General features: G+C 45.0%; 1 protein-coding gene across 9 annotated transcripts in view; it reads right to left on the bottom strand.

The window, feature by feature from the left end:
- TCF4 (transcription factor 4) overlaps positions 1 to 25,818 on the bottom strand; it is a 353,182-nt gene that overhangs the window by 43,690 nt on the left and 283,674 nt on the right. For all 9 annotated transcript variants that reach the window (XM_074995760.1, XM_074995762.1, XM_074995765.1 and 6 more), the window contains 3 exons: positions 7,523 to 7,628; positions 3,901 to 4,034; positions 291 to 423 (listed from right to left, as the gene is read on the bottom strand). In XM_074995760.1, the coding sequence (XP_074851861.1) occupies positions 291 to 423; positions 3,901 to 4,034; positions 7,523 to 7,628 (373 nt within the window). The remainder of the gene's footprint in view (positions 1 to 290; positions 424 to 3,900; positions 4,035 to 7,522; positions 7,629 to 25,818) is intronic.

The following is a 25,818-nucleotide window of genomic DNA, read 5'->3' as shown; positions in this document are numbered from 1 at the left end:
CAAGAGAGAAAATATTTAAAATATTTTGAGTAAGGAAGGCAACAGATCACTTACAATATATATATTTAAATTGTATTTCTATTATATTTATGATCTTTCTGGCCACACATTGGAAGAAAGTTTTCATCTAAAGTATCAAATATATTACGAAATACATTGAAAAATCCCTCTTACACTGAAAGGTTCAGTAGTGATATATGCTGCACCACAGCAGATGAGATGCCAGAAGAGATAAATGAAAGAGAGCTGTGCTATATTCACATTCATATGGAGCTTTCTCTTCAACTCACCCATTATACTGTCTGTTCCATTAGCAGGTGGCGTGCAGGAAGAAGCGTTGTAATGATTTGTACCACTACGGTGGAAAGTGGACATTGGAGGAAGACTGGAATTGATGTCTGTTGAGGAGTGTGACGGGTAACTCTGTAAACGAAAGGATAAAAAGTAGATCATTTAAAATAATAAAACATGAAAGACAGTTATTGTCATGCATCTAAAGAAACAAGTTTTTTTTTTTCTATTCAGGTAGTTAGGAAGGAAGATTCAGAAACTCTGGTATTATACAATGAAATTAAAAAAAATAACTTATGCTACGTACCAGGAAAACTTTGTGACAGTGATATCTATTAGTTGGAGGAACAGTCTCCCAGAGGAAGTCATAGCATCTACTTTACATGTGATATTTAAAATGAGACCTGACAAAGCACTAGAATATATATATATATAGTATGAAAACAAACCATCAGCAGGATAGACTAGTTGATCTAATGAGACAAATTCTCAACCCTTGTTCCTTGCAACTACATTGTGAAGCTGGTGGATCAAGATCTCCAAGATCCCATGGGTAGTGCAATGATGGCAGTTCTATTGGTGGTCTATGCGTGCACACAAGTCCGAGAACACTGCCATTTTTAAACCCTACGAAAAAGAAGGTATCAGTATGCCTTGGTAATCCATGGCCACCTTGGGCAGCTGAGGGTAAATTAAAACAACCAAGGAAAAGGCTACCTCCTGGATCAGGAGAATATAAAAGAAGCATAAAGCCATCTTTGTGCTCTACACCAGGGGTGGACAACACATGGCTCTTGAGCCACATATGTTTCTTTGAGCCATTAAATGTGGCTACTCCTCAAAGCTGCATGTCTGGAGTTCTGTCTGCCGTTCTGTGCATGTGCCCCAACACTTGGTGGGAGACGTGCATGGTGGCAGTACCGGCAGCTCCAGTGAGTCACTGGCGTTGAGTTAGAGTGGTGGCAGTGGGGAAAGGGAGGGTTGCTGGGGGTGCCTGGCTCTGGAGGAAGGGAGGGAGATTGGGTTAGAGAGGGGGTTGGGGGGTGCCTGGCTCTGAGGTACGGAGAGGGCAGTGAACGTCCCTCCATCCACCTGTCTGTCCGTCCAGATAGATAGATAGATAAATAAAAATATTATTTGTGACTATTTGAACTTCATCCATAGCTCTTAGCCTCTAACTGGTTGCCCGCCACTGCTCTACACCTATCTGGAGTCCTACACCAAGAACATGGTGGCCAAAAGTGTATCATTCTATTATTTTTAATGCACTTCTCATATTCTATTATTTTACAGCACTTGGGTTCTCAAAGGACATAAGTACATCTTACAGTTACACAGCCCAAAACTTCATTCCTTACGCAGGGTTTTAATTGAATCTAACAGTGGTTATGTCTGAGTAAAGTCTGAATGAAGATTTCAGACTCTGACTCACACATAAACCACCCAAGAATTGCAACTCATGGTTCAACTGGCTGAAGTTAACACGGGTTAACAGTTTGTCACTGCTCACAAATCAGTAAATAGTGATTGTTTAGGATTACAGTCTAAATCTGAGTAATACCATGACCCCTGCTGAGTTCTGTTCCATGACACCCCCACACACATTGTGCTTCGTGATAAGCAAGTAAGATTCTATCATATCTTGGGGGAGAGGGGGTGGGGTGGAAATCAAAGGGATACTATCAGATATTTTAGCGCAAAGATGGGATCTGCCTTAAAATGGATGTAGTTGGATGAGGAAATTGCATTCTGTATTCTAAGCAACGATTAAAACAAACAAAAAAAGTACAATCCTGGAAAAAATAGAAATAATAAACAGCAACTATGCTTTTTGTGCTGTTTGTACAGGCACAGCGCTATCATCAGTTAACCCATAATTTAAGAGATTTTACATATTTGTACAGATTAAACTGAAGTCAGGATCCACCCCCCGCAGCCCCTGCATATACCTACCTAGAAGAGATGGCTTCCCACTGTTTTCCCAATAGAAACTATGGATGTAAAATCCCTTTTAACGAGTTAACCTGTTAAATGCTAGATTTAACAGGTTAACCATTAAATGGATGGGGACGTGGGGGAGAGCTGGAGAGGCAGCTCCAGCCTGGCTAGGAGTGGCCTCCCTGCCATGGAGGAGGGCTGCTCTGACTGGACTGGCACACCCCTACCTACAGTGTGTTGGTGACCAGGGCTGTTCCAGTCTCGGCTGGAGCATCCCTGTCTGTGGTAACATCATAAGTGCCCCAGTTCTTGTCTCCCTGGGCATGTTACAGGTGGAGTGCTCCAGCCCAAACGGTGCAACCCCTGTCTGTGGCAGGGGAGCTGTAACAGCTTGGTCAGACTGGAGTAGCCTCCCCAGTGCTCTACCCTGGGCTGCCACAGATGTGGGCTGCTCCAGCCGCACTGGAGTGCCCCTCATCTGCTCCAGGCCCTACCGGTTAATTGGTAAGTCTTTAACATCCCTAGTAGAAACCATATAGGGAAGAATTAGAACACCAATCCCTGCCCGCTTTGCTACCTTAGGCACAGAAGCCCTTGCTAATACAAAGAAACAGGACAATGAATAATATGAACCTAAAGTTCAGATGTGCCAAGCACCTGCAAGTCAAGGGACGCTGAGAGGGCCGGATTCACAAAGGACTTTGGCTCCTAATTGCCACATTAGGTGCCTAAATCCCTGAATTAGGGACCACTGGGATTCACAAAGGCCCTACTCAGTGGCTGCCAAACACTGTAGATGCCTAAGCTAGCTCAGCACCAAAATATTTTCAGTAAATTTTCCATAGACATCTACCTACATTTCTGCCTCTGAGCACGTATACATACAGTTGCTTCATTCCAATCCTCTGGAATCTCAGAAATACAATGGATGTTGAGGAAAATGTAGAATATAAATTAAAGCACGTACATGTGCCCAAATCTTATGCGCAGTGATGTCAATGATATGAATATAAATCTGTACTTATTTCACTACCTAATTCATTTCCACAGGGGACTTAATATAAACAAACAATCACCTATACAAAACTACTCCTTTTTTTTTTCCTAATTGCCCACCCCAAGTTCCTCTCCAGAATTATGTTGGTATGTTGTGTAGAAAAGACAGTGTGAAGTTCTACTTTACTGATATTTTATGATTCTTCAGGGATAGAACCAGGAGTTTTATATTACATGATAGGAAGACTGACTGCCAATTTTCTAACAGTAAAAGTTATATGCCTCCAGTGCTGACAGGTACCTAACACCTTAAAAGTGGAAACATTTTCTACAGAATCAATATTTTAGGTAATTTTAGAGGTTTGGATGTATGGTAACTAAAATACCAACCTTTGCAGACAGAGGAATGTATAACGCACCATTAATGAAATATATAAAACACACCTTTGTAAAATTTCTCAGATACTTATTTTGTAAAATATGTGGCACGAGACTACATTGTCATGCAAAAAAAAATTTTGTGACACAAGCTTGGTATGAAAAACTATAAATGATTTATGCAGGTCTCCTCAAATGAGTATCAATGTAATTTTTATCCCATATCAAGACATGTATTTTCTGTCTCCATACACATACACATATGCCTTTCTTTATTCCACAGGAAAGTTATCTTACCAAACGGTCATGTGGATGCAGGCTGCAGTAACTGCTAGACTGTGGAATATGAGAAGAATTGCCCAACATTCCTCCATAACCAGGCTGATTCATCCCACTGGAGGAGCTCCATGGGTCACTGCTGTGATGACCATCTGTTGAAAAGAAAGAAAATGTGGCTTCTCTGAAGGCCGTAAATCTTGGTTATATAATTGTTTTGTTTTGTTTTCCTGTAAACTTTAAAATAACTGTCCTAATGGGGCTTGATGCATATGCAATGTATCATTGTGTTGCTTAATTGCTTACATTACAAGACAGCAGCCATAAAAGGAGTGCTGTATATTGTCTGTCTCCTAAGGGCTACACAAATTTAACATAAAAGCCTGCTCTTAATAAAAAATTAAGCTGAACTGAGCAACAGCGAATAACAGTATCATCTTGAATCATTTCAAGTCAGTCGCATAATTGAGGCTTAAAAGTTTCTCTTTGAACTTTTATTCCAGGCATTTTATCACAAGGTTAAATACATATACCTCAAGTTATTACACATTTTAGCTGGGACAATACATGAGGTTCAAAAGAAACTTAACTATAAGTATTCAAATCTGAATTTAGAGTGGTCTAAGAAACTTTGAACACCTCTTGCACAAGTGATTTGGTGTGTCTTTAAAAGTTTTTGATTCTTAAAGATGCATTACTTCTTCTATAAATACACAAGACATTTTGCCTAACAGATTTCTTTGTAGGATAAGCTTTTGTGGGCAAAGACCCACTTTGTCAGATGTCCATGAATGCTTATGTTCCAAAAAAGCTGCTAGTCTATAAAGTGCCACAAGACTTCTTGTTGTTTTTGTAGACACAGACTAACACAACTCCCCTCTGATACAAGCCACTTTGTATTTCTGTACCAAATATGTCTATGAATGCTCAGTAACGCATGTTGTCATACAAGATGATACAGGCTGCACCTCTGACTTATAAAAGTTAACCCTAAAACAAACTAACCACAAGGGGTGCCTACCCCACTTAACCACAATGTTTACGTTTAACTAGATTCATGACAGTAAGTCTATAATGATCAGTGTTTTTGTTCCTTTACAGAACAGTCCCATAAAACAACCAAACATAACAATCTTTCCAAGTTCTTCTGAATGCCAGTTTAGGAATTGGAATATTATCTAACATGACAGTTTTTTAAAAAAAATGATAAAGGTCAACATTCTGCATTAATTTCTACATATGTTTAATCTATAGAACTCTTTTTATTTCACCTTTATTCAGTTCTATGTAACCTTCCACAAAACTGGTTGTTCTGTGAATTTTCACAACTAAAATTTGATATTGCAGGTTCTCTATTTACAGCCTATGCCCACATTTGCTGGTTCAACCCAAGAAAAGGGCACAGGTCTTTGCAGCATAAACCAATCATCTCCCAAGGAACTCACAACAAGATTGGGCTCTATAACATTCTTCTACACCTATCTCTCTTTGCAACAGCCTGTCTTGATGGTAAGATATAATAACTATACTATGACTGATTGAGGGACTGGCCATAAATCCCCTGCTAGGGAAACATATGTGTAAGACAAAAATAAGTGAGCATGGAAAGTAGAAGGAGAGCCTCGGAAATGGTGACTTGCTACTTCTAACAGTCAGGTGTGGTGGGACAGCTTACAAACCTTTGATTCTATGAATAGCTAAGAAGACCCAAACCAGATGTATGAATGCTCTTTTCCCATTCTTAAGGCAACAGCTCAGCATAAGGGCTGGAACTAAGTGTGCTGAGGTAGCTTGTAGTGGTTTCCATTATACACAGGGTTTACATATTGGTTCAATGGCTCTTGTCACACCTACCATAAGAATTGTTCTAGCACTCCTGCAGCTCACCTTGTCAAGGGCCTATATCTACTCCCATTTCCTGCTGTGTTCGCTGTGTAGCTACACTGCAAGGCTTCTACCTCTCTTCCTAATCTCAAAACTAAACATAAAACACACTGATAGGCACAGGTGCTGGAATGGGGACTACTGTGCATACTACTGCCACCCTGGCTGGAAGTGGTTTCCATCACATACGCCGTGCACATTCTGCTTCAGGGGCTCTCAGCATCCCCTTTATGCAAATTGTTCCAGCACCAATGGTGATGGGAGGAAACCAAAATTCCACATAGGAACTTAAGTTCTTTATCTATAATATGAACCTACTGTAGGTCCCACCATGAAATACTCAATTTTGATCAAAGTGGACTAGTCCAGTCACTCAACAGAAGTGTAGAGCTGTACTCTTCATGTTCCACATTAAAAATGATGGGAGATGGAATCAGATTTCCTTTTCTCCTTTTTTTTTCTTTTCATGGGGAGGCAGGATCCAGGAAAATTAGAGTCCCCATTTCAGAAAACACTTAGCAAAAGATACCTGAATAGATATGAAGGTACGTATCAAAATTAGGCAGACGCATATTGGTTTACAGGACAACGGATTGAACATGGCTCTCACTCAGGCACTCTGAACTTCAATTAGTAAGGCAAAATGTGGTCCTATGTTTCTGAATGGATTGTTTCATTGACTCACACCAGGACTTTAGTTAGTAAGTTTCCTAAAATTCTACATGAATGAGTTATAACTGAGTAATTCCAAGAAATATACGGTCAGTATACAAACAGTGAATGTGAAGAAACTAACATTTTAAAATGAAAGATGTTAGGTAGTTAATTAAAAATCAGATTTAGTAGTTACTATAATACAGAACATATGTTACATGCACACATTTTATGCTATGTACTGTGAATTACCTATTTAGATATGGACATAGAGAGTATGCTTATTAAGTTTGCACGTGATACCAAGCTGGGAGGTGTTGCAACTACTTTGTAGGACAGGGTCAGAATTCAAAATGATCTGGACAAACTGGACAAATGGTCTGACGTAAATAGGATGAGGGGGGATGATACCTGTTTTCAAGTACCTAAAAGAGGGTTACAAGGAGGAGGGAGGAAAAATTGTTCTCCTTGGCCTCTGAAGATAAGACAAGAACCAATGGGTTTAAACTGCAGCAAGGGAGGTTTAGGTTGGACATTAGGAAAAACCTCCTAACTGTCAGGGTGGGTAAACACTGGAATAAACTACCTAGGGAGGCTGTGGAATCTCCATCACTGGAGATGATTAAGAGCAGGTTAGATAGACATTTATCGGGTATGGTGTAGATGGTGCTTGGTCCTGCCATAAGGGCAGGGGATTGGACTTGACCTCTCAAGGTCCCTTCCTCTTCTACTGTTCTACGATTCTATGAATATTCTACACTTTAAAAAATTCTCTCCGTACACAGACATTGATTTATATGTAAAGGACATATGCATATTTTAAGTATTTGAAGTATGTATAATGTATGTGTATGTACACACATTCTTTGAAAACAATGCCTAAAGCAATTTAAATTATAAGAATCTGGTAAGTGATTTTATTATTCTATTTCACTGCAGGATCAAAACAAGATGCTCATAGCAATAGAAGTCTATGCTGTACAGGTCTTCATTTTAATGGTAACACACAGGATCACATTCCATGATATATCTAATATAGATAAGCCAATAAAAATATACATGAAATGTATGCACAATGGATTTCTCTTTGGAAGTAGAATCTTACCTTGCATGAAGAAGGAGCTAGGAAAAGTGCTGGCTGCTGGTTTTGAGGATGGATAACCTGGTGAATCCCTGTTGTAGTCAGCGGTGCTTGCTGATGGGGCATAAACCTAAGGAAAAAGGATTAAGTTAGCATGCTTTCAGCAGCGACTGAAATATTTCAAAGCATGTTGCTTTAAAAAAGAAACAGGAACGAAATACTGAATTTTTACTTTGTTCAGTTTAAGTCATTTCCTAACATTACACAATACTTCTTTTGGAATACAAAAATCTCAGTATTTGTATGAAAAGAAAATATATTTTAAGCTTCAAAAGAAATTACACATGACATTTTCCAGCCTTAGACAAGAATATTTGTGAGGTGGTAATCAAACCATTTTTAGCTGTAAATATACTGTCCAGTGAACCTATGTTGGACCTGGGATCTGACAGAGCTTAAAAGAATTGAGAGCATGAAACAATACTGATTTATTATACAAAAATACACAGCTTTCACACATTTAAGGACAAAAATGAAAGCTGTGTGGAGAAGTCAAGCTCTTTGTTCCCTAAGCTCAAATATAAAATTTAGAAAACTGCATCATCAAGGGCATTGAAAATTATAAACATATATTGGGATATTAAATTCCCATGGTACTAGATCTTTGAAGAGCATCTTGAAAGCACTATTAAAAACCTGGATCCACACAAGACCACCAACATAGCATGTGTGTGTGTATCGGGGGGAAAACCTTTTTTTGTACTTATTACATTTGTGTGTGCAATAAACTTAGTAAGTGTGCCAAAAAACTAATTTACTTACATTTGTTTACTAATACACCAGAGAGTTCTGTAGCTAGCTTTTTACAAAAACAGTTCTTGTATTTCCTTGTTATGTTAACAAGAAACAACATAAAAGAAGTCTGAACTCATAAGGTATAAATTAACTTTGAGTTTTCTTTTGTTATATTTATATATATTATATATGTATTAAATCCTCATTTTTTTTTCTTTCTGATTAAAATGTTCCTCTCTCCAGATGGTCAGGAAGACTGAAGCACTGTCATCTTCTAGATGAAAATGGATACCTTCCTGCCTCCATTTTGAAGCAGGCAGCAGATCACAAAATTGGCAGACAGCCTACTTTGACATTCACAGGTCACAGCGAAGGGAAAGAGAAATCCACCAATAAAATACAACTGCAAGCAATGTTAGGAAAAAAATATCCAATTTTTGCTCATCCTGCATCTCACAAACTTTATAAGAGAAATCAAACGATTCTGCTCAATAAAATACACAGAAAGCTAAGAATTGGAGTCTGCCACCATTATGCTGAGTAACTTATTCTGAAAGTCATCCTGATCATTTTAACTGGGCTACCTGATGTGTAAGGTACTACTCTACCTGAGTAAGGTTGGCAGAATCAGGGTCTCAGCACTTCTACAAGAAGATTCAAAGTCTTCCAAAAGTTTTTCCATTGGTGTGTATTTAAATAAGATGCAAAACAGAAATATTTTTTTCAGAATATGTACACATTTTCAAACTGTCCATCAGGGTCTTTATGTCATGTATACAGTTAAAATTAAAAGATAAACTTTACAGGAATGTTAGTTCCTCACCTCCTGCCCCCAATTTAGTGCCCCACACAGAAGAGCACAAACAAATCTAGACTAATGGCCTGTCAGCATTAGCCAACAGCCCTTTCCTTTAGTACTGTTTTATGGATCTCATTGATGCTATTTGAGAGAGATAATAAAGGGAGGACGGGGATGTTCAGGGAAGTCCTTGATGTCAGATTTAATGTTAAAACAACTGTTTTAAGATTCATGACAGATCCGATGGACGAATAATAGATAATTTACTACAATATATCTCCTATATGTAAGGTTGCCAACATTCCCGATTTAGCCAGGAGTCTCCTGGAATCGTGCTTAATCTCCTGAAGGCTTCTGCAGCCCAACTGGGAGACTCTGGCTACGTCTACACGTGCAGCCAACATCGAAATAGTCTATTTCGATGAATAACGTCTACACGTCCTCCAGGGCCGGCAACGTCGATGTTCAACTTCGACGTTGCTCAGCCCAACATCGAAATAGGCGCAGCGAGGGAACGTCTACACGTCAAAGTAGCACACATCGAAATAGGGATGCCAGGCACAGCTGCAGACAGGGTCACAGGGCGGACTCAACAGCAAGCCGCTCCCTTAAAGGGCCCCTCCCAGACACAGTTGCACTAAACAACACAAGATCCACAGAGCTGACAACTGGTTGCAGACCCTGTGCCTGCAGCATAGATCCCCAGCTGCCGCAGAAGCAGCCAGAAGCCCTGGGCTAAGGGCTGCTGCCCACGGTGACCATAGAGCCCCACAGGGGCTGGAGAGAGAGCATCTCTCAACCCCCCAGCTGATGGCCGCCATGGAGGACCCAGCAATTTCGATGTTGCGGGACGCGGATCGTCTACACGGTCCCTACTTCGACGCTGAACGTTGAAGTAGGGCGCTATTCCTATCTCCTCATGAGGTTAGCGACTTCGACGTCTCGCCGCCTAACGTCGAAGTTAACTTCGAAATAGCGTGCACGTGTAGACGCAGCTTCTGAGTGCTAAAAGTCTGGCAGTGCAGTGAGGCTAGGGGCAGGCTTCCTGCCTGCCCTGGCCCCTTGTCACTCCTGAAAGTAGCCAGCACTTCCCTGCGCTCCCTAAGTGGAGAGAGGAGGGCAGTGAGTCTCCCTGTACTGCCCCTGCCATGGACCCTTCCTTGTCTCAGAGACTGCAGAGATGTGCTGGCCACTTCCAGAAGTGACGTGAGTTAGGGCAGGCAGAGAGCCCTGCTGTGGTGCTGACTGGAAGCTGCGTGAGAGAAGCGTGACCCATCCAGAGCCTGCACCCCTCACTCTCTCCTGCAGACCAAGTCCCCTGCTCCAGGGTCAGCCCAGAGCCCACACTCTCAAACCTTGTCCCCATCCTGGTGAAAGTGAATGAGTATGGGGCAGAGCAAATGAAGGGTGGAAGGAGGATGGAGCAAGCAGGGGTGTGGCATCAGAAAAGGGGTGGGGAAGGGAGTAAAAGGGGATTTAGGTTTGTGTGATTAGACAGTTGACAACCCTAACCCTAAAGCAGTACAATAAATAATATACATGTCAGACAGAAGAAATAACAGAAGAGAGTTTCCTGATCATTCAGTTTATACATATTTTGAAGATTTCTCACACCTTCAAACAAGGTAATGTGTACATTGACTGAAAAACATACACTGAAGAAGGCTGGTATAGTTACACAAAAAATAAGCAGAGACTCATACATACAGTGATTCATATTAAAACTGAGGTGTACTGTCTGTGGTATTCATCTTCAGTATAGTTTTTCTTATCCTCAAATAATATGATATATTTAACTACTATGGATGATGAATACTCAGTTTTTAAATGGTGTTTATTTTACAATACATCAACGTTGTTCTGTTGCTTTTTTTTAAAGTAGGTGTGGTAAACAGCACAATGGCTTCCCAAATTACAGTAGAAGTGAGCAGTAAGTCATATTAAAGGTTCTTTACCATTTGAAATAGCTGCTTCAACTGCCTGTCTCCTCCATCCATCTGGCGATATTGCTCCACAACCTTTTCTTAAATACTAGCAATAGAATTGAGTGACATCTTTGACTTATTTAAAGATGTGAGGTTCTAAAAACTGTTCCTTTTGTGCTTACAAAAGGCATGAGGTGAACAGTTGGAGAGACACATCTCAGAGAGCTGAAAGGGACCTCAGGAGGCCATCAAGTCCTGTCCCCTACTCTCTTGGCAGCACCAAGCACCATCCCCCTTTTTTTTTCCCCCTGAATCTATTTGCTAGAGATCCCTCAATGGCAACCTCAAGGATTGAATTCACAACCCTGAGTTTAATAGGCCAACGCTCAAACCACTGAGCCACCCGCTGGAGCCTCAGCACACTGGGCTGCTGAACAGGGGAGGAACAATGCATACTTCCTCTCGCTGCTTTATGAACATGCTTCAGTGCTGACCTGGAAGCACGAGTCTCGCTATTCAGTTTCACGCTTATTCAGTCTGTGGCCTTTCTACTGAATCTGTGAAAAAGCAGGCTAGTTAGGAACTGGAATATGACCACTAACCCCTTTCAGACCACCCACTAAATAGCTGTCTACTCTGGCCCAAGAGGACCCCAAAAAAAGGCAGACTTTTTTTTTTAGGGGCGTGGGGGGGGACGCTTTTTTCCCTGCAGTTTGCTTACTTGCCTTGCAGTCTTTGCGTTACTCCACCACCTTCCAAATGAATGTAGCTCTAATTTAATGCTACTTTTCAGGAGAGGACACATATCAATGCAGTTCTGGAGAAGCAGTAAATATGGAACCCTTTTAATCTAAATAAACCATAGACCAATCTATCAAGACTGGACTATTTTTACCTCTGCTAACAAGACATAAAAGATGAATCTTTTTACAATTAATAGGTACTATTTTCTCCCTAACTGGTGAACAAGAGTGGGCTAAAAAAACAGCTCCATATTTAAAACCAAAGATCTCTATGCCAGAGGTTAGCATGCTTTTCAGGGAAGAAATAAATCAAGGTAATGTGTAATACTTTTGACAGAAAAATAAAATGCAATTTAATTTCTATTTCAGAAAACTCTATATATATATCACGTATTGGCTACGTCTACACTAGCCCCAAACTTCGAAATGGCCACGCAAATGGCCATGTTGAAGTTTACTAATGAAGAGCTGAAATGCATATTCAGCGCTTCATTAGCATGTGGGCGGCCGCAGCACTTCAAAATTGACACGCCTCGCCGCCGGCGCAGCTCGTCCCGACGGGGCTCCTTTTCGAAAGGACCCCGCCTACTTCGAAGACCCCTTATTCCCATGAGAAGGAGCCCTGTTGAGAAGGAGCCCTGTTGAGAAGGCTCAAAAAGGAGCTCCGTTGGGATGAGCCGCACGGCGGCGAGGCGCGTCAATTTCAAAGCGCCGCAGCCGCCCGCATGCAAATGAAGTGCTGAATATGCATTTTAGCGCTTCATTAGTAAACTTCGAAATGGCCATTTGCGTGGCCATTTTGAAGTTTGGGGCTAGTGTAGACACGGCCATTGTAACTTAACTGTCCATGACAAGCAGCTGTGCCAATTAAGTTACAATTAACTGGAGACATAGTTTAAAGTGCAAGCCTCTTCACCAGTCAGGTATTTTTCCATTTCTGCTTCCCCTATATTGCATATTCTGGCTTCACAGTTCCCCCTCTTCACTATGCTTCTTAGGTTTCCCTCCTTTTTCAGGGTTTTGCACCATCTCCCCTTCTCTACTGACCTGCCTCCACTGTGTTGTTCTCTGTGTGTATAGGCCACAACAAATTAAATCTTGCCAAATCCTGGTCTGACCTCTGAGAATCAAACGGAATGGAGTAAGGAAGCAAAACAGCATGGAACTGGGGGCTGAGCGAACCAGTACATGAACCTAAAATTTAAAAAGTTCCTCTCTAACACAGACAGTTCTGTAAACCTGATGTGTTCTCTGGGAACCTTCAGCAACAGAAAATCCAGAGAGTCCCTGTTAATGAAAGGTTTTAAATATACCATCGAACTCAGAGCTGTGAAATGGCAAAAAAAGGCTACACTGGACTAAATTCAAACACACTGTGTTAAAGTCGTGTGAATGAGTAGAAGTGTGAGAGAGGAGTGTGGTTGGGAAGTTATACCTACTAAAATTAAAAACGGATTCACTTGACTTCCTTGAACTTAATTCACCATTTGCTCCATACTCCACTTCCACAAATCACTTCTGAATTTGGTCCATTATATGTTTACAAAATGAGTTTTATAAAAATGACGTCAATGGCTGTTTTTAGTGTGTTTAAAAATAGAATGAAGACGTATTATAAAAAAATGTTCTATGTGTATGTTTCAGCTTTTTATCACTCACGTCCTCACACTGGCTTCTTTGCTTATTTCTATATGCTGACACTTATTTCAAACGACATTGCAAAGACGTGGCTTTATTTAAAAAAGTTAAAGCAAAACCAACACTATCAAAGAAAAACAAAAATAATCCGCCTCTGAGTGTAGAGGTGGTTCACGAGAGACTAATTAATATGAAAAATACTGCACTTTAAATATGTTATCAAACTCTCCTGAGGGAAGACAGACAGACAGACAGAGCACGAGAGAGAGAGAGAGAGAGAGAGTGTGTGTGTCAGAGAGGCTACGTCTACACGTGTATGCTACATCGAAATAGCTACGTCTACATCGATGTAGCGACATCGAAATAGGCTATTTTGATGAATAACGTCTACACGTCCTCCAGGGCTGGTGCCGTCGATGTTCAACGTCGACGTTGGGCAGCACCACAACGAAGTAGAGGCTGCGGGGGAGCGTCTACATGCCAAAGTAGCACACATCGAAATAAGGGTGCCAGGAACAGCTGCAGACAGGGTCACAGGGCGGACTAGCACTTCTGGGGCAACAGCTAGCCACTCCCTTAAAGGGCCCCTCCCAGACACACACAGCCTGCACAGCACGCGGTCTGCAGAGCCATAGGCACGCACACCTCGGCGACGCAGTTATGGACCCCCAGCAGCAGCAGCAGCACCAGCCAGAGGTCCACCCAGCTGCCCCTGCAGGACCAGTGCTCACCCTGCTCAATGCGATGAGGAGGCAGCTGATCACATTCTAGCCACAGAAGAGGAGCTGCCCCCAGGGGAGGAGGAAGCAACCCCAGACCCTGCAGCCCCCCCCGCCCCCCCCCCCCGCTGCACACGCTGCTGGCTGTGGAGCTACCCCACGAGCACCGACTGGTGGGAGCGGCTCGTGCTCGGCGAGTGGGACAACGACCGCTGGCTCCAGAACTTTCATATGAGCTGGCAGACATTTCTGGAGCTCTGCCAGTGGCTCACGCCCGCACTGAGGCACCAAGACACCACCATGTGGCGTGCCCTCAGCGTGGAGAAACGGGTCGGCATCGCTGTCTGGAAGCTGGCCACTCCAGACAGCTACCGATCCGTGGGCCAGCAGTTTGGCGTCGGCAAGGCCATCGTCGGGGCGGTCCTCATGGAGGTAAGAGGACCCACGGGGAGGGGGAGGCAGCCCTGGGGGTGCAGGGGAGCCCTGGCACGGGAGGGGAGGGGAGGAGAGGGGAGCCCTGGCAGGGGAGGGCCAGACACACCCTGCACACCCCTCACTGGTGCTCTCCCATGTCCTTCCCCTGCACGTTGTCCGTGCCATCAACGCCCTGCTCCACCACAGGCTCGTGCAGCTTGGGGACCCAGATGCCACCATCGCGGGCTTTGCCACCCTGGGCTTCCCTAATTGCTTTGGAGCTCTGGATGGGACTCATATCCCCATACGTGCCCCGGAGCACAGTGGAGGACGCTTCTTAAACAGGAAGGGCTACCATTCAGTGGTCCTCTAGGCCTTGGTGGACAGCCGGGGCCGCTTCCTGGACATATACGTTGGCTGGCCTGGCAGCAACCACGACGCCTGGGTATTCCAGAATTCGGGCCTGTGCTGCCGGCTGGAGGCGGGGACCTACATCCCCCAGCAGAAGATCCCTGTGGGGGACACCACCATGCCCCTCTGCGTCATCACAGACGCGGCATATCCCCTCCGGCCCTGGCTCATGCACCCTTACATGGGCCATCTGTCAGCCAGCCAGAAGCGCTTCAACATGCACCTGAACCACGCACGCCAGGTGGTTGAGTGCACATTTGGCTGCCTCAAAAGGTGCTGGAGGTGTCTCCTCACCTGCCTTGATGAGGGCCCCACCAACATCTCCCAAATTGTGGGTGCATGCAGCGCCCTCCACAACCTGGTCGAGAGCAACCCTGGTCGTAACCCTGCCGCAGCTCCTTAACCTTACTCCTGACATGGTCAGGAGTGCGGGCAGGGTGACCCCGGGTGACCAGGCCCTCGGCCAGCCAAGCAAACGCATCCACGTTCTGCCTCTTGCTCCCCATTACCTGGAGCACCTCCTCCTCACTCCAGAGCCCCAGCAGGTCCCGAAGCTCGGCCTCCGTTCAGGAGGGGCCCCGCTGCCTCTTCTCGGGCTGGCTGCCAGCCTGGGAGCCCTGGCTCCCCTTGGGAGGGGTGCCCTGGGGTCGCTTGGGGGGCTGGTGGCCGGCCATCGCAGAGGGAGGGGGTGTCTCTGGTCTGCTGAGAGACGTGCAGGCTGACTGCGTGGCTGTGCTGCTGCCTGCACGCTCTCTCAGCTTCCTGCACAGGAAGGCAGGGGGCAGGGAGCTTTAAGGGGCCGCCGCATGCGGCGACCATTGAGCTCAGGGGCTGGAGACAGCGTCTCTCAACCCCTCAGCTGATGGCTGTCATGGCGGACCCCGCTATTTCGATGTTGCGGGACACGCATTGGCTACACGTGCCCTACTTCGACGTTCAGCATCGTAGTAAGGCGCTATTCCCATCTCCTGATGGGGATAGCGACTTCGACGTCTCGCCACCTTACGTCGATGTCAACTTCTAAATACCGCCCGCTATGTGTAGTCGTGGTGGGCGCTATTTTGAAGTTGGCGCGGCTACTTTGAAGTAGCCGGCACGCGTAGACGCGGCTACAGAGAGAGAGAGATAGAGAAAGAGAGTTTTATATTTGGATGACCTAGTCACTAATTTGTGCCTGTGCTTTAGTTCTTTTGCTAGCAAATCACGGAACTTTGATGTCAAATTTTTAAATGTGCATGCACAAATTGCCACCCCACAAAATCCTAATTGTGCACACAAGTTTTGTCAATTGCTCCATGATTTGAATATACAACTGCCCATTTTGCAGGTGAAACATGGATAGAATTTTCAGTAAGGGCTTGTCTATATGGTGGAGTAAGGCACACTATGAAATGAGATTTCTAAAGGGTACCAAGGTCTGTTTCATTAATTGGTGCATGTAGATTCTGCCGGTGCTCACTAAAGTTTCATGAGAATTATATTAATGCACATGTGGGAATCTTCAGTGAGTACCAGCACGCTCTTCATGGAACAATGAATCAGATCCCTGTTGGTGCTCTTCAAGAATTACAAACCCAGAGTATAAATTTCCCTACTGTGTAGAAAAATCGTTAGCTGTTTTTGGAAATTTTAGCAACTATATACCTCCATCACCACAATATCTGCTTTCTGTAGCTGAACACCACAATTAATATATTATCACTGAACATGTCAGTATGTTATACATACATGTGTAGATGAAGTATCATAGAAGCACAGGGCTGGAAGGGACCTCAGGAGGTCATCTAGTCCAGCTCCCTGCTTCAAGCAGGATCAACTCCATCTAAGTCATTCCAGCCACGACCTTGTCAAGCCAGGACTTAAAAACCTCTAGGGATGGAGAATCCAACACCTCTCTAGGTAACGCATTTCAGTACCTCACCACCCTCCCGGTGAAGTAGTTTTTCCTAATATCCAACTTACTCCTTGCTTTCTGTAACTTCAGACCATTGCTCCTTGTTCTGTTATGTCACCACTGAGAACAATTTCTCTCCATATATACACTTACATAGAAAATACGTACCCCCTACCATACAATGTATACCGTGTGTATTTATTTATACAGCGTGTACATGGACCCACTTAGTGCACTCATCATCACCTGAAGCACAAGACAATTCTCAAATTTCTTTAATTTAAAAATAAATTCAGTTTAATTAGACAAGCGCGTGTAGATATTATAGTGTAGACAGACTGTAAGTCATGTCCCACTGGATTCTGCATTTTCCAAATGCGTTGGCATTTAAACCGATAGTAGATTTAACCTGAGCCATCATGGTGGTGTTAACAGCATTAGAATTATTTTTAAAACGGATCATCTTTACTCTGTCTCCTGGCCTTCAGTTTCAGCCACTATTTTATTTGAACACCTGTATGTCTCTTGGTCTTGGCACAAAGTTAGCAGACACCATACATCTGGAATTACTTTAGAGTTGGTGCTTCACAGAAGTCCCCTCTGCCAGCCACATGAGCAACGTGACCATATTTGAATAGAACACAACACATTATTGTTTCAAATATGGACCAGGTGAAACTTTCCTTTTTTTTTCTGGTTCCTTTTGTTCTACTGCAAGTCTGTTTGGGAGTTGGCTCCAAAACAAGGGATTAAGGATGCTACACATAAGCATCTAAAAGATGGAGGGTAAATTTAATCACTTTATTAAACCTGCAGACAAAACCTGATCAGAAAGTGAATTGAAAGACTGAACGCATTACCCCAAACCATGAACATGCTGGGGCACAATGAGGCTTTATAGACCATCCATGGTCATGTTTTTCAGGAGACACAATTCCTGTGCAGCATGACAATTGTATAAATACAGATCTCTGGCTAGGATTCTGCTCTCTGTTTAAGCTTGAACTAAGATGCCCTCTGACAGTAAGCTTACATGAAACTGAATTTCAGCCTAACTGCAGCTAATACTTCATCTACTGCTCTTTCGTGTGAGCCTATTCAGAACATGTCTCTGATGAGGACTTCTCGCACCTTAGACTTAGCTTTCAGCCTTGCAAGGCTAAACAGTTTCCCATCAGATCTTGTGTGCAGCAAGATGCCCTCTGTTGAAGATCCAAAGGCATGCTTCAGGAGGAGTGCAAAGAAGATCCCGAACAATGTCGGAGCACGCACGCATCCTTGTTTGACGCCGCTCCTGATTCTGAAAGCATCCGATAATGCGCCGTCATATTGGATGGTTCCTCTCATGTCTTCATGGAATGACTGGATCATCTTGAGTAACCGTGGAGGACAGCCTATCTTGTGGAGCAGTTTGAACAGACCATCCCGGCTGACCAAGTCAAAAGCCTTGGTCAAGTCGATGAAGGCTGTGTAGAGTGGCTTTCTCTGCTCCCTGCACTTCTCCTGCAGCTGCCTTAGAGAGAAGACCATGTCAACAGTAGACCTCTCTGCGCGGAATCCCCACTGCGATTCGGGGTACACCCTCTCAGCAATCTTTTGGAGTCTGCCAAGGATGACGCGAGTGAACAGTTTACCAGTGACGCTTAGGAGGGAGATTCCACAGTAGTTGTTGCAGTCGCTTCTGTCTCCTTTGTTCTTATACAACGTTACAATGTTAGTGTCGCGCATATCCTGTGGAACCTCACCCTCTTTCCAGCACAGGCACAGTAGCTCATGTAGGGGTTCCAGGAGTGTGTCCGTGGCACATTTGATTACCTCTGGTGGTATACCATCCTGACCAGGGTCCTTTCCAGCTGCAATGCTGTCAATGGCTCTCTTCAGTTTATCCACAGTTGGTTCTTGATCCAGTTCGTCCACCACTGGTAGGAGCTCGATGGCATCGAGGGCTGCGTCAACCACAACGGTCTCGCGTGAGTACAGCTCGGAGTACTGCTCAACCCAGCGCTCCATCTGTTTGGCTTTGACAGCAAGGACTTCACCAGATTTGGATGACAGAGGTACCATCTTGTTCTGGGTGGGTCCTAATGCCTTCTTCATACCCTCGTACATTCCTCTGAGATTACCAAAGTCAGCACAGGTCTGGATGCTGCTGCATAGCTGGAGCCAGTGGTTGTTGGAACAGCGCCTGTCTGCTGTACTGTTTTTCTGGCCTCTCTAAGCGCTTGCTGGGTACTCTGGCTCGGTGAGCGTTTGTACTCCGGGAGTGCAGCACGCTTCTTTTCAATGACTGGAAGCATCTCATTGGAGTTAGCTTCGAACCAGTTGTTTGTGTTTCTAGCTCTTCTTCCAAACACCAACAAGGCCGTGTTGTAAACTGTATCCCTCAGATGTTGTCACTTGCATGTCGCATTGGCGCCCCCAGGGCCGCTGCGCAGATTTTCCCGGAGGGTGTCTCTGAACTTTTCAGCTTTCGCCGAGTTTGCCGTCTTTCTGGCGTCAATGTGGGGCCTTCCAGCAGGTTTAGAGCAGTACAGCTTCTTGGGTCTCAGCTTGAGCTTGGAGCAAACTAGTGAGAAGTCCTCATCAGAGACATGCTGTTCGCAGACGATGCTGCTGTAGTGTCTCACACAGAAGACCAGCTTCAAAAACTGCTGGATCAGTTCTCCAAAGCGTGCAAGGACTCTGGGCTTACCATCAGCCTAAATAAGACGAACGTACTCGGTCAGGATGTTGCTGAATCCCCATCAATCAGCATTGACAACTATATGTTAGAGGTCGTCCACGAGTTCGTTTACCTCATGTCCACCATCACTGACACCCTGTCGTTGGACACTGAGCTAAATAGGAGGATCGGAAAAGCGGCTACAACTCTGTCCAGACTCAGCAAGAGAGTGTGGAATAACAACAAGCTGTACACACACACCAAAGTGCAAGTCTACAGAGCCTGCATCCTCAGCACCCTCCTTTATGGCAGCGAGACTTGGACCGTGTATGCCCGCCAGGAAAAGAGGCTGAACGTCTTCCACTTGCGCTGCCTCAGGCGCATCCTTGGAATATCATGGAAGGACAGAGTGACCAACACCGCCGTCCTCGAGCAAGCTGGAATCCCAACCACGCACACCCTCCTCAGGCAGCATCGACTCCGCTGGCTTGGCCACATCCACAGGATGAATAATGGACGGATTGCAAAAGACATACTGTATGGTCAGCTAGCCTCTGGCAAAAGACCTCCCGGACGCCCCCAGTTGCGTTACAAAGATGTCTGCAAGAGAGACCTCAGAGAGGTAGACATCGAGCTGGACAGTTGGGAAGAACTAGCAGACAACCGCAGCAGATGGAGGCAGGGGTTACACAAGGGCCTTCAGAAGGGCGAGTTGAAGATCAGACAGCTAGCAGAGGAGAAGCGAGCACACAGAAAGCACAATAAGGACTTGCCAGACACCCACTACATCTGCAAGAGATGCAGCAAGGACTGTCACTCTCGTGTGGGTCTTTATAGTCACAATAGACGCTGTAAATGAAGTCCTCAATTGAAACTTTAAAGGGCGCGATCCATAGTCTATGCAGACTGAAGGATGCCTGCTATTCAGAACATGCTGCCAGAGGACCAAAGATATCTTAGGTACAAGTAGGATTTTTTTCAAAGGCACAAATTGCAATTATATACTCAATTCCAATAGAAAGTCAATGGGTATCCATACCAAGTTGGGAACATTGGTGTGTGAAAGTCTGGTTTTGCCAGTTTAGGGGTGAAGAAAATAAAAAATACTGAAAGGAGGAAAGAAAAACAGAAAGATTTTTTGATAGAGAACTGATTGAAAAAAATACCCAAAATAAATGCTAACTTACAAAATGCCATTGGGAAATTGGATGTGAATGACAATGGTCAGATGGATTTGTACACTTCTGCAAAGTGGAAGCCACTGCATTGACATGTAATCCAGATTTTGCTGTGCCTAGCTGAAATAGCAGAATTCAAAGTGTTACAGAGAGCTGTCCATATCCTGTATTTACTAAAAGGGAGATGAATCTAACAATATTTACCCAAACAAAACACCCATTATATACTATTTGGCTTTTAAAACACTTGATTCTCCACTTTGTTCTTCATCCTTCAACTTGGCATCATAATGAAGAGAAAAGTTGCCTGCTCCTTCATGCTACAAAGGGTAGAAGGCTACAGATTTGCTGGTCATTGTATCATAGAAACTGCACTGTCTTCAACAAGAAAGAAAAAAAGAACTAAGGCGATGTGAATATGGAATATCCTAAGTAGTCTGCATCTTCCTTGCCATTCCTCCAATATCCCCAACACAATTTTTTCTAATCTCAGAAAGCTTAGTATATTTTTTCAAATCTATTCATCTACAAAAGTCTGCTGGATTTTTTCTTCAAATAGCAATTGTTTTTATGCTGATCTCCTTCAAAACAGTAAGAGCTAGCACCACCAGATTTGAGATGCAGCTTCACAGAATCATAGAACACTAGAATTGGAAGGGATCTCAAGAGGTCATCGAGTCCAGTTCTCTGCCCTCTTGGCAGGACCAAACACCATCTAGACCTCTTATCATAAGTTAAAGCAAGGTAAGGGTTTGGTTGTGCCACGAAAATGAGATGTGCTTGGACTATGGCTGCTTCTCCTAAAACTATACAGAAAATAGACAGAATAACCAGGCAGATAAAAGTGGCTGGAGCTCTTCCCAAATCCAGAAATGCCACAACCCTGAGCTTCTCACCCCAGGTGTCTTTTAGGGATAGCATGGGGGTGCTGCAGCTCTTTCCCTCATGGATTCATATGGAAACATTGCTGGCTGTTCCCCTTTGTTCGGAAAAGAGGGGAAAGTGCACCGTTTGTTGCATTCCTCCCTCTGGCTGGAGAGTGCAGGGGGCAGATGAACCTGGACCTGCCCCAGGTGGGGGATATACACCCCTCCCCTGACTGTGCCTGCTGGAGCTGCAGCAGTCATGGAGGGGCACTTCTTACCTAGCCCCAAGCTGCTGCTGTGAAAGGAGGCTGGTGTAGTCCTCTCTCCTCAGGGCAGCCTGCAGGCGGAACCCCTCACCCCCAGCCCCACTCCAGAGCCATGATTTAAATGAAGCATGTACATTTTCATTTCATTTTCCAAAAACAAAAATTGAGTAATGGACCCAAGCAACGCGGGGTAAATCTTTTCATGTGACACAATGAAAGAATTCTCACAATTCACTGCATTTTGGAAACTAACCTGGAAACTCTTTTCTGCCACAATTTTTTGGGAAACTCACTGTCTTAGTGAAAAGAACTGAGTATTTAGCCTAGAAAGGAACATCGGGGCTAAGGCTACACTACATTTCCATTTTGGAAGAGGAATGCAAATGAGGGAGACAAAAATGCAGATTTACAAATCTCACACCTCATTTGCATAATCTCATACAATTGTGTTTCTGGAAGAGACTTTTCAGAAGCAAGAACAGCCATGTAGACAGGATTCCTTTGGGGAAAAAGTGGTTTTGAAAGAACCTTCTTCCTGGAACACAATAGGAACATGGAGAAGGTCTAATGCGACTGAAGGACAACAGCTGCTGTACTCTGGGAGCCACTTTTTTCCCAAGACAGAGTGACATGGAGACTTGTAAATGACCTATGCTCCATGCAGAGTACAAGGGTTAAGTGGTAGTAGTAGAAGTAGTAGTAATAATTACAACAGTAAATACAACGCTTCAAAATGTTATCTTTTTTCCCCACTAAATTGGCTCATGTGAGAGACCAAATGCATGAAGCTTATTAGATTTGTAAGATCCTTATTCAAATTGTGCTATTATGGATCAGGTGAGAAATGTTAAATAGGAATTAGCCAAGCTTTTAGACCCTGGTATATTGGTAGAAAAGTTTGTGTTTGTTTAGAAAAAGAATGCCTCTTTATGATTACAGGCTAAGACTGAGCATATAGTGTTGAGAAACTGTTACCACAGACCACTCCAAAGACATATGGGTACCTGGGGAGAAGTACATGATATATACTGAATGATGTTATGTAACAAAAACTTCAATACAGTAGAAGAAAAGAATTGTACAGCTGGGGAGTCTACTAAAAAGGAATGGGCAGCCTTGGGAAATACAACAGCTTTAGTAAGTAAAGAGGAAGTCACTCACCTTGTGCAGTAACAATGGTTCTTTGAGATGTGTGCCCCCATGGGTGCTCCCGTCTGGGTGTCAGTGTGTCCTCACATCAGCGCTCAGATATTCTTCCATAGCATGGTTTCCTGCACTGTGCGTATGCAGCAGCACCTCCTCGTGCTATCTGGTGTGCATGCGGCATGGACCCCTCTGTTTTTTCTCCTCCCCACGAACAGAGCAGGATGCTCTGAAGCAGTGGAAGGATGGAGGGAAGTGGAGTACCCACGGGACCACACATCTTGAGGAACCATTGCTATTGCACAAGGTGAGTAATTTCCTCTTCTTCTATGAGTAGTGTCCCTGTGGGTGTTCCACTCGGAGTGACTATAAAGGAGTAGCCGCAGTTTAGAGGTGGATCTGGAGCTTGGCAGCTACCATAGTAGATAACATCACTTGTCCCACTTGCATGGAGGAAGCAGAAGATGATGAAAGAATGTTGTGCTGTGCAAACATGTTGCTGGAAGACCATGTGGCCGGCTTGCATATGTCCCTAAAGGGTATGTTCTTTGGAAAGGCAGTAGTGGAGGACACAGCCTGAATGGAGTGAGTGGTGACAGCACCTGGGAGTCCCTGATGATGAAGCACATAAGTGTGAATGCAGGTGGGGATCCACTTAGATAGGTGCTAGGAAAAGACAGGCAGGCCTAAATTTAGGAAGGCCTTGGGGATGTACACCAAGGTTTTGTGCGGTCAACATAAAATGCCCAGACCCGAGGGATTTCCAGGGTGTGCCATGCTGCATACATAGGCTTGGAATGTGGCTTCAGAAGAAATGTCGTAAGTAAATAGGCTCATTAATATGAAATGGAGAAGGAACCTTAGGAAGAAATTTGGGATAAAGGCAAACGGTGATTCTACCCTTGGTAAATACAGTGTAAAGAGGTTCGGCCATGAGGGCAGCAAGCTCCCTGACCCTCCTGGCTGATGTGGTGGTGACTAAGAATGAGGCCTTGAGACAGATGAAGCCAGGAACTCTTTGCCAGGGGCTCAAACGGTGGTTTTGTGAGGCACTTGAATACATAGTTAAGGTCCCAGATAGGGACCAGAGGGCATACTGACAGGAAGGTGTTTTGCAGGCCTATCAGAAAATGTTTGGTAACAGGATGGGCAAGGGAGGAGATCCCATCATCCGCCTGATGGAAAGCTGCCAATGCCGTGGCATGCACCCAGGCAGTGCTGAGGGCCAAGCCTGATTCACACAGGTGCTGTAGGTAGTCCAGGAGAACAGGAAGAGGCACTGCAGGAGTGGGTGACACTGAAAGTACTGTGCCATCTTGCAAGGATGAGAAGTGGTGCAGAGAGGATCCCTCTGATAAAGAATCCTCAGTGCCAGAGTGATGAGAAGGCTGTTAATGGTGCCGATGTTGTTGGCTGCAGTGATGGCAGACGACTTCTGGACATCATGGATTGTCTCGACAGAACATGGGAGTGAGGTGATTGTGCCTGCCAGATTGATCAGTGTGGTACGGGCTCATGGTGTGAAAACCATCGTGGCAGTGGCTCTGCACATGCCATGGTGGGAGGCACGTCCTGCCAGGTGGGGTGAGCAGGATGAAAAGAGAAGTTACTCACCGTAGTAACGGTGGTTCTTCGAGATGTGTCCCCGTGGGTGCTCCACAATAGGTGTCGGGCTTGCCCGGCGCCGCAGATCGGATCTTCCAAGCAGTTTCTGCTGGACCGCGCATGCGCCGGCGTGCGCCGCTCCCTTGCGCGCTCCTGGCCATGTGCGCGATCCGGTCCCCACCAGTTCCTCGACCAACCGCCTCGGGTGCCCCTGCAAAACACTAACAGAGATCCGAAGCGGGGAGGATGGGCGGGTAGTGGAGCACCCACGGGGACACATCTCGAAGAACCACCGTTACTACGGTGAGTAACTTCTCTTTCTTCTTCGAGTGTCCCCGTGGGTGCTCCACAATAGGTGACTACCCAGCAGTAACCCAAGATAGGAGGTGGGTAATCGGATTATGTGCAGCTTGTCCCCGAGAGGACCGCTGTAGAGAGACGGGTATCCTCTTGGAATACCCTGTGAAGGGCGTAATGTTTGGCGAAGGTGTCGTAGGATGACCAGGTCGCCGCTCTGCAAATGTCTTTTAACGCAACGCCCTTGAAAAAGGCTTTTGATGCCGCCACCGCCCTAGTGGAATGAGCCCTGGGAGTGGCTGATAAAGGAGTCTTTTTGAGCTCGTAGCACATTTTTATGCAGGATACAATGTGCTTTGAGATTCTCTGCGAGGAGAGACCTTCTCCTTTCGACTTGGGAGCGAGGGAGACTAGGAGTCTATCCGTTTTCTGGAAGGACTTGGTCCTGTCTACGTAGAAGGCTAGCGCCCTCCTCACGTCCAGGAGGTGTAGGCGCGCCTCTTCGTTGGAGTTATGAGGCTTTGGATAAAACGAGGGTAGAACAATAGGTTCGTTAATGTGAAACTCGGAAGAAACTTTGGGAACAAAGGCTGGATGCAGCCGTATGGTTACCGCCTCCTTGGAAAAAACAGTGCAGGGTGGCGTTGCCATGACTGCCGCGAGCTCGCTCACCCTACGAGCTGACATAATTGCAAGAAGAAAGGTCGTCTTTATTGTAAGGAGGCGGAGGGGGACCGTGGCCAAGGGCTCGAACGGTGGTCCCATTAGCGTGGTAAGCACCAGGTCCAAGTTCCACGAAGGTGGAATCGGTTTTCGAGGGGGGTATAGGTTTACCAACCCTTTGAGGAACCTGGTAACCATAGGGTGGGCGAACACCGTGTGCCCTTCCTCCTCGTGTCTGAACGCCAAGATGGCGGCAAGGTGGACCTTCAACGAGGATAGCGAGAGTCCTCCTCTCTTGAGGT

The sequence above is a fragment of the Carettochelys insculpta genome, chromosome 5 (assembly GCF_033958435.1).
Source record: "Carettochelys insculpta isolate YL-2023 chromosome 5, ASM3395843v1, whole genome shotgun sequence".
In the NCBI taxonomy this organism is placed as follows: domain Eukaryota; kingdom Metazoa; phylum Chordata; order Testudines; family Carettochelyidae; genus Carettochelys; species Carettochelys insculpta.
The sequence above is the reverse complement of the archived record's forward strand: the minus strand, read 5'-3'. Positions and strand labels throughout refer to the sequence as shown.